At 42.5% G+C, this 17,628-nt stretch overlaps 1 protein-coding gene across 5 annotated transcripts in view; it reads right to left on the bottom strand.

Annotated features, from left to right (window-relative positions):
* The window catches only part of PTCH1 (patched 1), a 69,309-nt gene that overhangs the window by 21,868 nt on the left and 29,813 nt on the right, over positions 1 to 17,628 (bottom strand). For 4 of the 5 annotated variants that reach the window (XM_043870651.1, XM_043870649.1, XM_043870652.1 and 1 more), the window contains 12 exons: positions 15,464 to 15,533; positions 15,279 to 15,370; positions 13,370 to 13,568; positions 12,958 to 13,079; positions 11,994 to 12,141; positions 11,034 to 11,165; positions 10,453 to 10,608; positions 9,675 to 9,773; positions 9,054 to 9,179; positions 3,435 to 3,553; positions 2,406 to 2,808; positions 1,671 to 1,980 (listed from right to left, as the gene is read on the bottom strand). In XM_043870651.1, the coding sequence (XP_043726586.1) occupies positions 1,671 to 1,980; positions 2,406 to 2,808; positions 3,435 to 3,553; positions 9,054 to 9,179; positions 9,675 to 9,773; positions 10,453 to 10,608; positions 11,034 to 11,165; positions 11,994 to 12,141; positions 12,958 to 13,079; positions 13,370 to 13,568; positions 15,279 to 15,370; positions 15,464 to 15,533 (1,976 nt within the window). The remainder of the gene's footprint in view (positions 1 to 1,670; positions 1,981 to 2,405; positions 2,809 to 3,434; positions 3,554 to 9,053; positions 9,180 to 9,674; positions 9,774 to 10,452; positions 10,609 to 11,033; positions 11,166 to 11,993; positions 12,142 to 12,957; positions 13,080 to 13,369; positions 13,569 to 15,278; positions 15,371 to 15,463; positions 15,534 to 17,628) is intronic. The other variant, XM_043870650.1, reaches the window with a different exon arrangement.

Below are 17,628 nucleotides of genomic sequence, written 5' to 3'. Positions count from 1 at the left end.
GTGTACAGAGCTCTGCTGGACCTTGGCAGAGTCAGAGGCAGAGATCTGGTCTGGCTGGGACCCAGATCAGGGGCCATGAATGGGTCTTACTTGGTCTAGATGGGTGTTGTTCACTTAGCAATGAAAACAGGATTCAAGCACACCTTTTAAAAAGATTCTCAAGTCCAAATGTTTTAGGTCTTTAAAAGGATGAAAGCATGAGGATACTTTATAATACGCTATAAAAAGGTTAGCTTTCTGCACTGCCTGGAGACAATGCCCTGCTGCCCCCTTCCCAAGCTCCGCCTAACATGCCATACTGAGCATCCAAAGGAATGGCCAAAGACACTGGAATCACTTCCACAATAACCCTTCTTCTCTCAGATACTGGCAGTGCTCTGCAGATCTCTTTGTTATTTGTGGCAAGCTATTTGCATGTCTTTGGCCAAAGGGGGGAAAGTGAAAAGCAGGGAATCTCTCAACTTTCTGGGTCCTCTTGATTCATTATCTGAAAAAAACCACTGCTTCCCATACTACTGTAAAAAATAAGACCTGGAAAAAATTTAAATTAATCTCATGAGCATGTTAAAAAATAATGTTAATGTCATGTAGTTCTCTTTGCCTTCCTCAGAAAGAGGTCAAATCTGATATACACGCAAGAACAAAACTCTGGGAATATGAGTCAAAGCTAGAATCTGTATTGAACAATTTTCAGTCGAATTCACATTGTTCACCATTTCATGCAAACTCACAGGGAAACTGGCTGCTTAATCTTTACATACAAGTGTATTGACTTAAGACCAAAAAAGGCATTTAAATCTGTGTTTAAACAAGCCTAATTAAGTGGGAAATTAAGACAATCATTTGGATAACTTAAGCCAAAAAATGTTGGGGCCATAATTATTTGGGTATTTCAGTAAGACTATTTTTGCTTGAATTGTGTGTATAATTATCTTGATTCTCCACTTCACTTTGCATGTGTCAACACATAATAAATGAACAGATGTTCTTAGAATTACTGAATACATTCATATTCAATCAACAGTTAGGAGCAAATTTAGGCCCTTTTTTCTTTCTCTCCAGTTTACTACTATTTCCTAGAAATGTCTCTAAGGACAAGGTAAGAAGCTAAGAAAGACATTTTAAAGCAGAATTGATTATTTATGATATACTATCAGATGCGATTGAGTATTTAAATTTATTTCATATGCCAAGTCAAGAGACAGTCAAAATATGGAATTTTAAATTTTATTCTCCAATGATGCAAACTACTTGTGTAGTAAGCTATGATCTGGCAGCGAGTCAGCCTAGAAATTCCATCAACACTTGAATTTCACTTGGTCACCAAACTAACCACCATTCCAAAAAAAAAGTACTAGAAGCATCCAGCTCCATATTTTATAACCTACTTTCCCATTTCCTACTGTGTACTCATAAATTCTTACAGAAGTTTCTGAATTGGCTATTTGAATTGTCTGCATTGTTTTACAGGTAAAAACCAGATTTGGGAGCTGCCCCAGAGTCTATATAAGAATGTTAAGCAATCCATAGAACTCAATGAAACATGTCAGTGTTACATTATAATCTAACACTTGAGTAAAGTGAACAAAGAGAACCTGTGGAAATCGGACACACTAAAGACCAAATGGTGAATGTTCACAAAGGATGAGTGCCCTCCAGCAGCATCTTACCTTGGAGCCAGTCTCTGAAGTAGTGCAGCCACATTTTGGGAAGCTGTTTATTTTCTTCCAGCATGACATACTTCACATTACTGAAACTCTTATGAAGGTCATAAAGTAAGTGCTGGATATTCGGGTAATCTGCTTTCTGAGTGACTATATACATGTTGTAGAAAGAAAAGTATTTGAACTGTGCAGCAATAAAGTCATATTCTCTAGTTTCCCGAGGCACAATGTCTGTAAGATCCAGCCCATCACGCACTCGGGTGGTCCCATAAAGGCTGACCCCCAGCAGGCCCAGGAAAAGGAAGATCACCACGACCTGCAACAGAATAAGGGGCCCGAGATCAGACCCAGAGGAACATAACCGACTCTCTCTTGACAAAGATGAGCTGTCTGGTTTATACCTCACTCTTCCCGTAATACTGCCTGGAAACAGCATGTAGGGGTTGTTGTTCCAGAGCAAAAAAAAAACCAGAAAATCATGGTAACTGCATTTTAAAACAAGCTCACAAAGAATAAAATGTTAAAAATGCAAGGAGTCGATGTAAATTCGAAAGAAACATTTGCCACATAGAGATTCATGCCTGTAGAAGATGAGCTCATTAAAATGGCCTCCAGCTCTAAATGGGCTGACTCGTTAGGAGGCCTGAAATATATCACATCTGAAGAAGCAATCCAGTGAATTTCAAAGGCGCCTGCTTTGTTATTTTTTTGAAGAACAGAGTCTTCTGTTTTGGTAATTACCTTGGCTTTTGGTTTTAAGAGGAAAGGAGCATAGTGCTTCTCAGCAAAGGATGAGAGTGTCCACCTGCTGCAGGGGGGCTCAAGGCAGTGCAGGCTGGAGTCCGAGAACTGGGAGAGCAGGTCCCGCGTGGAGCTGGTGCTCTCAGGGCTCTGGCAGCTGAGTGTGTCCTGAGCCGTGGTGACGGGCTGCACGCAGATCTCGGAGCGTGGCTCGGCGGTGGTGTAGTACGCGTGCGTGTGGGGGTCGTACTCTGTGCGGAGCTGCACCGTGGACTGCATGGTGATCTGGGTCTCATGGGCGAAGCTGTGGCTGCTGTAGGGGGGCGGGGGGCTGTAGCGGGTGCTATCGTGAGTCTCTGTGTAGGCCTGGGGTTCAACCTGAATCACTCTGCTGACACAGGGGCTGAAAGAGGGGGAATTATATTGCAGTGGGATACTGAAACAAGGAAACAATGCCTTCATTTTTGCCAATGACTGATACTGCCCACTCTACATAGCTCTGATTTAGGAACAAAATGTTATCACTGAACTCCACAAACATCGTCTGATTTATCTATCTGGACAGAGAGACATAAGTAAGTCAAAGGAGGCCAGATGGATGGTTGATCCTGAATCTGGCTGACAAAAATCAAGTTACATGCTGATGAACCTCTTTAATGCAGAATTCCTTTAAAAAAAAAAAGACTCAAAATGCAAACCACCCAAAGGGTGATATTTTTTCCAGATGGTGGTTTTAAACCATTGTTCTGCCCTAACTCATAGAGATACAACACACTCCCAACGATCAGCAACATTGGTGTGTGATAAACAATGACCGTGTATCACCACCTTGGGGCTATGAGGATGCTCAAGGGAGGGGAGAGCCCCCTTGACCCTGACATCCCCCTGAGGAAGCATCCTCTGTCCATCATCTCCCGTGTCCAGCACACTGTTAACTACACTTCCTTCCAAGTGCACAGACTAAAAAGTTCTCTAAACATTACCATTATGTTCCCAACAAATAAGGGCCACAGCAGACAGAAAATGTACCTTGTAAAACAGCAGAAAATATCCAATCTCCTGTCCTCACGTCGATACAAATCCATGCTGAGAATTGCAGGAAAAATCAGCAGAACCATAGCAAAATTGAACACCACTACTACAGCCGCCTGGGAGGGAAAAAAAAAAATGAAGAGGTCACTAACACATCTCCTCCCAGTCAGAGGACAGCTTTGAAAAAATAAAGATGCTTTAAACAACATCCTTCTTTCACTTTCCTACTGAGGTATTTAAACCCAAAATAGATGCTGGAATTTCTTATCACTTTGCTTCTCGTCCATCACTAACAGACCATCTGACTATATAACAGGAGGGACTCATCATTCTGATCCTTTCCATCTCTAATAATTCTATGAGTCCATGGGGTACAAACACAGGACCTAAACTAAACTAACATTTTGGAGCAACCTAACCAAACCAAACTGACAAAGGCAGAACAAAGAATATACTTGATATTTTACTTTAAGACAAAAAGAAACATTTTCCTCTTAGAATGTTCCTAAGAGTTCACGCAGCCCTGGTTTTACACTGAGAAATTTTATACATAAAGTGGATCGAGTATATCAAAATGTCACCTTTAAAACATGAAATAAAATTTCAAACACATCCCCTGAGGTGTTTAATAGGCACATTCCAAATAGCCTCTGGAGTAGCCTGGGGGTGTGTGTGAGCACAGTAACATAAAAGGTCAAGGAGAGTTAAGCAGAAATTCCTGTGTGTGATTCTAGTATGCAGAATAAATAACTACAGATTCAAAAGTCACTCCATAACCTAGAATAAACATGGGGCTAGATTCTGTAGTGCTTTGGCAAGTCTCCTGCTGACCTAGTAAAAATTATACAATTGGGCTGTTAATAGGGGAAAGTCAACAGAAGACAGTTGAAAGGCTCTCCCATTCAGAAAGGCATGGAAAGAAGCAGCACGATGAAAAAATGCGAGTGGAATGCTAAGCAACCGAGAAATCATCAGAAATTTGCTTGGAAAATAAAACCTCTTACGAGGTTTTTCAAAGAACTGCTTAGTTGTAAAACCCATCTCAAACTGGGTAAATGTCCCAGGGTGAGAAAAGAAAACTTGATTATAAGTGGTATGAAACAATATCAGAGAACTTCGCAAATGTCTTTGGACAGTAATTTTTGAATTTATGCTTGAGGTGAAATGCAAGCCCAAGTTTTGGAGAGATGCTTTTCAATGATTAATAACTCTGTCCAGTCTACAAAACCAAAAAATAACCAAGAGTCTCTTAAAAATGACTCGATCCCTCTCTTTTTAACCTGCCTTGAAAACTGCTCATCAACTCAAAAATTATGAAACATGTTAACCGGCCACTGTCGTAAGGTATTTTAAAGACCTGTCTAATATGTTACAAGCAACTCACTATTTTGACTAGAGGATTAATCTAAGAGGCAAATAATTTAAAAAGTCAGGGATCCATATTAGATATGGAAGACACAAAGATAAATAAGACAAAAATTCTGTTCTCAAGGAAAAGACACAGCCAGAAACAAATTACAGTTTAGGCTGATAAATGTAGTAATAAAAGCAGGCCAGAGTTCCAGAGTGGCTCAGAGGAGGGGGAACATGCAGTTGGGGGTACACATGGGGGTGGGGAGGGTCGTCAAAAAAGGTTTCTTGGGAGATGGAGAAGACAAAAAAGGATTTTGGGGAAGCCAGGAAGGATGTGTGGAGGAAATTCAATAGGTGGTGTCTGAGTTTAGGAGCTATGAAGCACTGCTAAGTTTAAAATTCTGTTAGAGTAAGAGAAAGGGGCAGGAGTGATGGGAGGTCCGGTAGCTAAGTTACACTGGATCCATTTGATTCCCGCTGCAACCAGGAGGCAGACATTAGTGCTGCTGTCATCCCTGTTACCTAATAAGCCAGTGGTGCAGAGGAAGGTCACCTACCTGAGGTTCCCATCAGACTCAGGCTTGATGTGTCTGTCTCAGGGGACAGACATGGTGATGGGGGGTGGGGGGGAAGGTAGGATTCCTGACCAATCAGAACAGAGGGGAGAATGGGTCTGATGCTCAAGGGTTTTCCAGGAAACCTCAGCCTTGGGGGTTGGATCCTTTGAGCTTCTCTTTTTATTAGAGTCATGCTTAGAATTCAGGAGTACAATACAATAAGAATCTCTGGGCTTCTCATTTTGAATAAAAGTTCCCGGGGATGGGAGCAGAGACTGTGAAAAAGTTCATATACATGAACATGTATACAGGTGGCCCAGATGTTGTGGCCAGAACAACACTGATGCTTATGCAGTGGCTGGGAGATACATCTGATACAAGCCTCATCCATCCAAGAAATTTGATGGGCATCTTACTTGGGTCTCTTTGTGGTGGAAATGGAACAATGAAAGAAGAAACCCAAGGTAGCCTCCCATCTCAACTTATTGTCCAACAGCTTATTAAATACACAAGTAGGGTATTTTCTGACGAGAAAGTAGTAGAACTCCAATATCCTCTAAAGAGCACTGAAATGGTAAAAACAAACAGCAAGAATTTTTCAGTAAGAGAAGCGTCACCACTAGAGCAAAGAACAGTTTAAGAAATTTTAGGTAAATGTGAAAAGCTGATGGGGATGATTTTATACCATCAATCAACTCTAATTGCTGTGCTTAAAGGAAATGTCCCATTCCCCTGCAAAGCATCTATGGTGGCCCCACTGAGACACTTGCAGAACAGAGAGGAACTGGCCTGCCTAGAGGGGCCCTCATCTAAACCCTCTTACCATCTGGAACAATAAGACATCCTGTTTCAGGAGTTTTCATTGAAGAAAAAATACCATTCAGTTACCAGCAAAACCCTGGTGCATGGCATTGGTTCTCAAAGAATTATAGACAGTGCCACTGCTTTCTGGTATAGAGGTGGCATTTGGACAGATGGTGAAGACTGACAAGGAGGTTTCTTTGGGGAAAAAAATCTATTTATTTTGACAAGGTTACAAAATTGAAAAAGCTTGACAGGGAAAAATTCTAAATGTAGGTTTATTACTGGACAGAAATGTTTTGGATATATCCCTTTAGATGCTTAAACTATAGCATCCTGAAAATACAAGTGCAAATGAATAACCAAAGTTTCAACTTAACATGGTAACTAAAGGAAAGAGAAATTATATAATGGTCAATTTCAAATGTCAGCACGTTTTAAAGGGAACCAAGCATAAAATTTCTGATGGCTACTGCAAAAATCATGGCATGCTTTTTTTCCCTTACATTTTCCATCCTTTTTGTTAAAAAAAAAACAAAAACAGAGAATGAACCAGTATCACAGGAGGCCATTTTGTAATAAATGAAGATTCCTAGAAGCCGTAGATCCAATTTTCTAGATACTCCAGTACCCTGGAATAGAAGTGCAAAACCAACAGCATTCAATTCGTCTCAGTAAGGTGCTTACCTTAGGAGAACTTAGCGAACTGGATTTTCTAAAAGGCGTAAGGAAAACTCATGTAGCTTTTCAGACCACCACACCATAGGATATCATTAAAGGAGAGTATGCCTTGATGAATCATCAGTTTGTACTGAGAGAACAGGAGAAATGAGAGAGAGGGACAAGAAGAAAAGAAGGAGTGTGAGGCAGCCAGAACAGAGGGAAAAGGCAGGCAGAGAGGGACAGAGGCAAGAGGGAGGGTCCCGCTGTTCAAAGACTCTAGAACAATCTCTCAGTGCCAGAATCCACTGTACACAGGACAAGAGCAGGCTGTCAATGGGTGTTGCACACATGCATGCCTTTGCAAAAGGCATCCTACAACTTCAGCTGTACCAAAAAAATTAATAGTTAGTGGGCATCTGCTATTTACCTTTCGTATTACTGAGCAGTTAGATATATTTTCATTTTCCTTGAACTCTGGTCCCACTTTCAGATTTAACTTTGTTCATTTATTCACTCACTACTTCTATTTTTTATATATTTATAATAAAAATGAAAAGAACCTTTTTTAGTTATTTCTCTTTTGGGGGTTCTGGTGGTTATAATGATGGGTACAAAATTTTATACCAAGTATTAAACAAGTGTAGTGTCCACATCTAGTAAGATCACTAGTTGCTGAGGCCTATATAGGTGATTAGTGAAACAAGATTCGTATCTGAAGGCTAAAAAAGAGCTGAGTGTGTTAATAAAAATATAAATAGCAACCTAATCTATGATTTGTCAATTTCTTCTCCTGGTCACAATCCTTAGAACCTTTTGGTGATTGAATAAAGCTGGACTGATGTAACAAGAGTTTAAAAAGTGGCAACAAAATATTTCCTTTAAAAACCTGGCCATCTCATGAGTTACTATTGCATTGTAAGAGACAGAGAGAAAGGAAAGTCACTGCTTCTTTAATCTTTCTTGGACAACAGTTGAAGCTTTAAAATTTGAATTTAACTCACAAAACCTCAATAATATCTTTGAGGAAGACCATGTCACAGACTGGTCAAGTAGCCTTCTTTATCTGCTGTGTTGACCAATTTCAGGATGTCCCATGAGTTTCGAGCAGCTGAAGAGCAATGCCCATACCATAGCTGCATCCCCAGTTGAGGGAACTCTTCATTCTTACAACTCAGCTGGCTCCCTGGCAAAACATGTCAGAGGCCTCTAGGTGTGAAAGGGCCTGGTTTGGAAGGAGCGGAACCAAGTGGGACAAACTCGCGTAAGAAAGGGAGAGGAATTCTGAGTTTTGGGGGGCAGCTTGAGAATGGGGTAGGAAACCAAAAGGAAAGAGAAGAGGGACCAGGAGAGACTGGAGGGTGAACCAAGGAAGGAAAAGTGGCGAACAAGGGACCAGGGAACTCCACCAGGCAGAGACTGGCCAACATCTCCTCACCCGGTGAAGTACCTCATGCTCACTTTTATGTTCTCGTCTAGCCTGGGCTACCCTGCAACCTCATCCCATGTCAGCGAGTCTGATTTGTGCACTGGCTTTGTGTTGGGGGCTGCTTTAGGGAACTCAGGGCTTTCCTGGTGGCTCAGAAGGTAAAGAATCTGCCCGCAATGCAGGAGACCCGGGTTCAATCCCTGGGTCAGGAAGATCCCCTGGAGGAGAGCATGGCTACTCACTCCAGTATTCTTGCCTGGAGAATCCCATGGACAGAGGAGCCTGGAGGGCTACAGTCCATGGGGTCACAAAGAGTCAGACACGACTTAGTGACTAATGCTTTCTCCACTTTCATTCAGGGAAATCAAGAGAGGGTGGCCAGCAGGGGAGGGCAGTCGAGCACAGAATTTAGAAGCAGGGGTGATTAAGAACTGGTTGCTCCAGGGACCAATCCAAGGACTCCTGCACATCTGGAGCAGCGGCTTCTAGGCATCCCACAGAGTGGCCCTGTACCATTTTAGTTTAACTCTAAAGAAAAGGGCAACTACCTATTGCAATAGGTTATGAGGATGCCCAGGCCTCAGGGCTTTGGAGCTACAGGGCTTGAAAGGAAAGAAAGAACCCTAGAACTTTGCCTCAAAGGGAGTGCCAGCGTCATTGCTTAAAGAAGCATCCACCCCAGAAGAGAGAGCCCCGAACGCTGGCCTGCTTCTTTACTTCATGGTGGTAGGACCGTAAGCACATCAGTGGAGAAAAGGAGACCTAGGAGGCTCACTGTGAGCACAGTGCTCGTAGCCCCGGTCCCTGGAGACGTACCTGCAGGGAGAACGCCCGCAGAGCGGGAATTGGGATCAGAGCGGCCATGAAGAAGGCTGTGACGTTGCTGATGGAGGTGAGGGCCACGCTCGCTCCTGTGCGCTTGAGGCACTCCCCGGTCCTGTCCTGAGAAAGAGAAACCACAGTGCTGGGAGCTGCGAGGTGGGGCCTCAGACCACATGTTGTCTGAACAATGAACAATTCAAGTCAGTGGCAAAACAAGAGAACCAGTATTTTACAACGCTTATGTGAGGAGACATCTCTGCCTTTCTCTCTAACACCAACACTGAAAACCTATCTATAGGTGTGTTGCTCATGGTCATTTCGACCCAAAGCACAACGCTGCAAGATAATTATTTAAGTAAAATTTTAATATGATTAAAAAGGGGCAAGGAGAAATGAGAATAAGGTGACCAAGAAACTCACAGAAACAAATGTGCACTTTGGAACAAGTGTCCTAAGATTCTTCTAACTTACTTATTTACAGTCAGCAATGTATCTTCTGACTTGTGACTCAAATAGTTACTGGGCCAGATTGAGAAAAGGGAAAGGACAAACACTCAAGGAACACAGAGGGACTTCTGCTTTCCTCAAAGCTTTCTTCTTTTGTTTTTCTATTACCTCAAAGGGAATTCTTTTATTCTGTCCCGTTTCACTAAATGCATGCGCCAGAAGAAAGACATCATCCACACCAACGCCAAGAGCAAGAAATGGCAAAACCTGTAGTGGAGACACAGCACAGTGACATTAGACAAATGCGGTCCAATTCTGGGAATCCTAAAGCTATTTAAAACATTGCCACCAGCACCCCTAGTAGTTACCTGAAGGACAGCTTCCATGCACTCATGTGAAAAATTTACTTTTATCTGATAGTTAAATCCCCATATGTAGAAGTTGTAGCTCACAGCAGATCTTGTACATTACTATTTCTAAGTTTCATGTACAATAATTTTTTAAGTTAATAAATGAAAAGGAATCTAACTCATTTAAAGCAGTGGTTCTCAGCGCGTGAGCCCTAGACCAGCAGTGATAGGAGCTGGCTAGCCGCCCCTACCCTAGATGGGCTGCATTAGAGACTCTGGCGATGGGGCCCAGCAGTCAGGTTGCACAAGCCCTCCAGGTGATGCTAATGAACATTCAAGATTAAGACCCACTGCTCGAATACACGATACAAATTCCACTGATAAGTGAGGCATCCCTGACTAATCAACAAGCCCATTCAGACCTGCCCACTGTCAAGTGGTCCATTTAGAGACAGCACTCTGAGGAATGGGGCATCCAAGCGGAAAAAGACGGGAAGACCCTTTAGGTGACACGGACACGCAGGAGGCCAACGAGGCCGAGCCTGGAGAGGAGGGGAGTTTGTCAACGAACAGCGGACGGATGGCTCCTTTAGTACCTGAGTTGTTGCAGCATTAAAGGAAATCCCGATCAATGAGCACAGGCCCAATCCTGCAGCCACTGACAGTGCAACCAACAGGACGCCAGCCAGCCCCACGGCACCCTGGGACTTGGAGCAGTCCCAGCGCAGCATGGTTAAACAGGCATAGGCAAGCTGCAAGCAGAACAGTTGGGGCAGGGGTTGGGGAGGGAGGTGAAGGAATGAAGGGGAATTGGAGGAGGGGGGAGGGAGGGGGAGACACAAAACAAAAGCCAAACATTAGAATGTGTAAAGATTCTAATGTTTTCCCCCACCCGTCACCCCAAATCAAAAGGTAGAACTTATTAAATCCCAACAACAACAAAAATTTACATTACAGACATCACACGAAATGATACAAGTCAAAGATGGGCAAACTGCAAACGGTAATAAATGCTTTACATGACCACTTTTTAAACCGTTATGAAGCCGAGCTCTCACTGTCTTGGATGCACGTGTGTGTTAAGAGCAGTTAAGAAGCAGGGGCAGTCATGAAAAGGTAAAAACTGAAAAACAAAACCAACCCCCTCCTCCCCCGGAAGAAGTGAATTGACTATTACCATCAGTAAATAGCCACTGGCCACTCGGATGACGCTGACATCAGAGAAGGACTTGAGGATGTCATCCAGGGTCGTCGTGGTAAAGGAAAGGACCTTCTGAGTGGAGTTCTGAGCAACACTCTGATGAACCACCTGTGGTCACAAGGCAAGGATAAATTCCCAGATGGGACTTGAGCTGCGGTGAGCTTCAAGAGCACAGACTTCTAGTGACATGTCCCCTTTGCCTAACCCCCACTACTTCTGGATGCCTTAAAAAGAGTTCTACATGATTGGTATTTGGACTTGGATTAACATGAAACCACCTGGGCGCAGGACAGTGAAGGCTACTGCTGATCAAGTGAGAATGTGGAGCTGCAGTAAGCTGGCGAGCCTGTGTAACTGAAGTCCACTCTGAGAGCTCTATTTACTCTGCGTCTAAGACTGCTATTCTCCTCTCCATAACTCTACAACTGATCTGCGGGTCCATCAGTTCCCCCCTAATCCAAAACAACTCATTCTTATGGGCACTCCTCCTCCCCCCTTTCATTTGCTGGCCACTTTTAAAAGGTCACATGCAGCTCAGCGGAGGTCACTGCTTGGGAAACAAAGGCCAGCTCCTGTCACATGACCTAACCAAGGGGACTGCAGCTGTGAACAGATTCTATGCCTTGCTAATGTTTTCCAGACACCTTTTCTTGCTAACCAAGTGTTTTTTTAAACTCTGTTATGCCTCAGCTCTGGGGTTCACAACTGGTTCCTCACAATGTTTCAGGGCATTGGAGTTAGAATTAGCATCACTCAGGAAGATTTTCAGGAGAAAGAAAAGGAAAAAGCTCCCATCCCACCAGATTCCCAGAATTACAACCTACTATGAAAATAAATGTGAATGCAAACAATGCTTTAAAAACATGAAAATGAAGTACTTAGTAACTAAGGGGTCTGTACTGAGATTCAAAGGGCATCAGAACACCAGCCGTTTACCTCCACGTACGTCCTCTGCCAGGCCTCCAGGATGGCTGCTGCCTTGTCCTCGTTCCAGTTGATGTGCGAGACATACTCATAACCCTTGAAGTGTTCATACATTTGCTTGGGAGTCATTAACTGAAACATGGTCTGCAGAGCATGGGCACTGTGATGGGGTGGAAAAGCCACAACATGAGCATCCCCGGGGAGCAGCTCTCACTGTGCAAAATCCCCACCCAGCACCCTTGACTCACCGCAGCCATTCTGTCCTACGTGAGCACATGTTTCCATTAAAATGGGACCTGGATGGTTATTTTATTTAATAGATCGATGTACCATATTAAAGGTGTAACCTTACAAACCTTTTACAGATATACCCCCAAATTAAATTAATAGGCAATTTCCTTTCTCAGTTTCTATCCAACGAAACAGGAAGGGTAGGGGAGTAGATAGCTTGACCAGATATGCTGGGCTCAGCGTTGCATGCTTGCTTGTGCAGAAATCCCAGACGACGGCTCTCTCGAGGGAGAAATCTCAGACGGAATGCCTGACACTTGACGGAGCGGAGTCCACAAGTGCACAGAGGATAATTCTCATTTAGCCGTCAGTTGTTGGTCTTTCCTTTTAACAGTCTGTGACAGAGTTCAGCTCGTATCACTTAACTCCACATGGTATGACCAATCCCTCTTGCCTACTTTATATTTGCCCCAATTTTCTACGCAGTAGGTAGATCTTCTAAAACTCTACAATCACTCGCTATGGTCTTGATGAACATGATAGACCTGTTTTTGCAAAGTTCCCCAGAAGGTGATTTTTGAGCTGGTCTGGTCACTAATATTTTCTAATATTCTATTACGCCAGACAGCTAGCTAGGATAGCAGTTAAGTATTAACACAAACACACTTGCAGATATCAGAAGAGACGTGGTTTCTGAGGAGAGGACAGAGAAGAGACGGCTTGGATTTTCCACGTCCTGGATTACCTGACAAGCTTCCCGGTGCTGTTCTTGACTGTGCCACCCACAATTAGTTCCTCCTGCCAGTGCATATACTTTCTGGATAATCCATGACACCCACCATTCAAAACAAGGGCCATATCAAGAGGCTAAAATAAAAAGACAGCAACATAATTACAGGAATTAGTAGGCAGGTCACATGCCTTGTTAAAATCCAGTGCATTAAGGGCTTGTTTGTTTCAGTGAGAACATTAATAACAAGGCTAATGAGAGGCGTATGGCAAATCTTACAGCAAAATTTTAGCTCTTTAAACAAACTTAATTCCACAGACCAAAAAAGTTGAGAGCAAAATCTTAAAAACAAGAGAACTAAAAATGGGGGCAAATATCAAGTTTTTCTCCGTTCTTCTCTTGAAGAGAATGCAATGGCTGTACTTACTTTGGTTGCATTTTTGTTGGGGGCTGTGGCGGGACAGTCTGGATCAGCTGGATTGAGGCAGGGCCGGTCCATGTAACCATGACCAACTTCAGCCTTATTCAGCATTTCCTCCCAGCTGTCCACTTGATAGTTTATTTTCTTTAACTCTTCTAGGAATTCCAAAGGGTCAAAGTTTGTCCACTGCAAAGGAGGCTTACCTCTGTGAAAGAAATTAGGAGGTGAGACAATGAAAGAGAGGTTTCTAAGCCCTGAGTAAAATAACCAGACTGAATCCAGATTGCATCTGGATTGTACAATGCTTTGGGGGATACAGCTATAACTCTGGGACCCTGGAACAAAAATGAAACGCTCCTTGTCAGTATGCTGCTGTGCTGTGCTGAGTCACTCAGTCGTGTCCAGCTCTTTGTGACGCTGTGGACTGCAGCCCTCCAGGCTCCTTTGTCTTTGGGGATTCTCCAGGCAAGAATCCTGGAGTGGGTTGCCATGCCCTCCTCCAGGGGATCTTCCCAAGCCAGGGATGGAACCCAGGTATCTCGCATTGCAGGCAGATTCTTTATGGTCGGAGGCACCAGGGAAGCCCAAGAATACTGGAGTGGGTAGCCTCTCCCTTCTCCAGGGGATCTTCCCAACCCAGGAATTGAGCTGGGTCTCCTGCACTGCAGGTGGATGCTTTACCAGCTAAGCTACCAGGGAATCTTCCTTTCCAGTATGCCTATATGCAAGCCTATATCAGGAAAATAACTCATGAACGGACATGGCAAACAGAAAACTTATAAATTAACAAAGACATTAAAGAATCTTTACTTGCTTATACAGGGTATTTAATACCTAAAAACAAAATTAGCCAAATGGGTGCTCCTAAGCAGAAGACTGAGACCCAAAATTAAGGGGAGAGGGAAGGTGGGGAGAAAATCACAAAGTCAAATTAGCACTTGCCAGCCAAATAAATGCTTTGCGTAAATGTCATCAATAAAAATATTTGATCTCCATTACCTTTAATAATCCCATACTTATGAGTGCTCTCTGACAGCCCAGCAGTCAACCCCACAAGACCCCTGCTGCCTCTGCCATCACCGCCATGAAGGACACTTCCCTCCACACTCACTTTTGAATTTGTGCTGTTGACAGACCAGAAAGGCTTTTGGCTGCCTGTTATGTGGTTCAAACCACACTGTAGCTGCTCAACCAGGCTGAAGTCATTATTCAGAATCTCCCAACCAGAAAACATAAAACCCCTTATTTCCCATCTAAAACTGTACACTGAAGGTCAGGGTATGGCCACTGCAAATTGCTTTTGCAGATATGTGCAAGCTAGAAGAGAAACAATAACCCAAGCACTAACTCTTGCATAATTAACTGAAAATGTCTACATTAATTAACAATTATTCCTTAAATGATGTGGTATACATAATATTCAACTGCTAAACTGTGAAGCCTCCCTTACCATGGCCTTCAAAGATAGTAGGTTTCTCTCTTAAATGTCATTAATGTGATCCAAAGAAAGGTTAGCATTTCACTTAACAGGAAGATCTTAACCTTTAGCATGTACCCACTAATAAATTCTCTCCTTAAAAAATAAGCTAAACCTACGTAAATGCTAGGTCTGCAAAACTGCAAACATTTTAAAGAGTTAAAAATCACACATACTCTGAAATAATTTGCATTTTATTTGCATATAAATAGGCTGGTAAAAGTGAATGAAATTTAATGATGCCTACAGAACTTTTTTTGAAAAGAGGAAAAACATTCTGCCCTCTCCCCCAGCTATTCACTTAAAATATGCACATGGAATTTCAATGTTTTTATTTTTTATTCAAAACTAAAATAGAATAAACAATGATAAAGTAACATCAGAAAGATTCTAGAGTTTAGAAATCACAGAGATCAGAAAATAAGATCACACACTTACAGTAGGTATGCTGTCCCAGACTGTAACTTCGCCCCTTCCCAGAAGCAGTCCAAAGGTGTAATAATTAAACAAGGGTAAAGATACTCTATTATCTGTCAAAGTTGAAAAGAACAGGCCATGCATTATGCTAATGTATACTACTGGGCTATTTGAGAATTTTTTGCAAACAAAAAGAAAATATATACCTGATCCATGTAACCTGTTTCTGTGATAAGTTCTCCAGATTTATAACACAAATGTTCCAATTTCCACTGCCTATAAAATAAAAAAGAGACAAATATTTCTTGTAATAAAGGAAATCTGTGCAAAATCAGAACTACAGAACGTACAGAAAGAATTCCAATTTTGATCACTTTTCAGTATTTGTCAAAATGAGCAGAGCTTTGCCAAACAGATTCAACAAGCTTACTTTAATGAATAGATAATACACAACTGTAATTAACATGTGGGGTGTTTATGTAAATGAATGCTACCAAAGTACTTGAAAAGTCTTGTTTTCTGAAGTGTTCTCCCAATAATCTTGTTTACACCATTAACCTGCTTTTCCACATACATCAAACAACTTTCGGGCAGATAATTCAGAGTTGAATTATCAGAAATTCAAAATAGGTGGGGACTAAATCAGTGAGGTTCACCGACTGGCTGAGCAAGCTCCGGGAGTAGATGATGGACAGGGAAGCCTGTTGTGTTGCAGTCCATGGGGTCGCAGAGAGTCGGACACAACTGAGCAACTGAACTGAACTGATAATGTACTAACATATACTGAAGTGGAGAAAAGATTACTTTCTTATTGGTAGGTAATGTCCTTATTAACAGTGTTCAAAATGAATGTTTCTGCTCTTAACCATAAATGTAAACAATATTTCCAGGTAGATTGGTTTCCCACTTTACATTCGTCTATTCTTGTCCTATAGAAATTATATTAAATACCCTGATCAACAATTACCTCTATTAACTATCATCTGCCTATTATTATAGAGTTTTGTTATCCCTAAAAGAGTGCTAAATAAACCCAGACCTTCTACCCAAGTGTATTAGGGAAATAAGTCCAATTTGAAAGAAGAGAAAACTAGGATAGGGTAGGGATGAGAACTCCAAGTAAAGAAAAACAGATACAAAACTCTGTCCAGACTGCTCTGTTTCACTGGGCTCCTTTTTCTCTCTTGTATCGGTTACCCAAAAGGACATTCTGGACTCTGCCCTCTTCCTTATGGAAACTTCCCATATATTCCAGTGCCACATATCTCAGTGGCCCGCTGAAATGCCACCTTTCTGCTAAGCTTTCTTTGATCAGTCCCATTGAAAGTGACCCCTTTCTCTTGAACCCCAGAACAGTGCTCTCCTTGTTGGCACGAGCACCTGTAGGCGGGACTGCCTGAGTTTGCGTCGTATCTGCTTCTCTGCATTGTCTATCCTCTGCCTAACTACAGGCTGTCAGCTCCTGAGAGGGCCCAACTCACCCAACCACCCATCCACCCACCACTCATCCATCTATACATATACTTACATTTTAATTCCATATAGCACAACACATAAAATCAAGCACTAGTAGGTTCTCAACATCACTTATCAACTAACTCTTACTTACACTTGCTTGAGAAGGGCATGGCTAATGTTTCAGAAAATCCACTGGGCTTAGAATCAGAAGAAAGGGTCTGAAACCCGGCACTACTATTTGATAACCTATTTGAACTCGGACAAATGCTTTAATTAATCAAATTCTAGTTTTTTCACCTAAAAAAAAATAAATGAAATGGGTTGAACAAGGTATTCTTTAAAGTTCAGGTCAATGCATAAAAGTTCTCTGGTTCCATTGTTGTGTAAGATGGTAATTTCATTGTACAGATGCTCCCACCTTGTCCTTAAGAGTGTAAGGGACAAGCCCTCTTAAGGCAGGGTCCCATTTTGTTAGGAATGCATTGGGCATGCTTACAGCAGCCCTGGGACACCCATTTCCAGGTTCTTTATGGGCCTCCACTTGCACATTCTGCAAAACTGCACTGGGTGATCGCTTCCCCGACAGCACTGCTTACAGACTGAGAGGGCTGTGCTGGGAAGAGTGAAGATGGGATCTCAGGTTGGAGGTTACAGTAGGAGAAGGGACAAGTACAGATTTTGGTTTTACTTTCTACCCTTCATTCTCTCTGGACAATGAATATATCCACCCTGCTGCCTCCTCTTCTCTCCTATGAAATACAGTACTTGCCAAGCACTCACTTTAGAGGTGTTTGATGATGGGGGTGGGGTGGGGGGAGGATAAAGTTAGGTAAATGCCAACCCAGTGGTATTTTTAGTTCTAGGAGAAGATTCGGTTTAAATTCAGCAATCCAAGCAGTCAGTCAGTCAAGCA

The sequence above is a fragment of the Cervus elaphus genome, chromosome 16 (assembly GCF_910594005.1).
Source record: "Cervus elaphus chromosome 16, mCerEla1.1, whole genome shotgun sequence".
Classification (NCBI taxonomy): Eukaryota; Metazoa; Chordata; class Mammalia; order Artiodactyla; family Cervidae; genus Cervus; species Cervus elaphus.
Note: the sequence above shows the minus strand (reverse complement) of the source record. Positions and strands in the feature narration are given on the sequence as shown.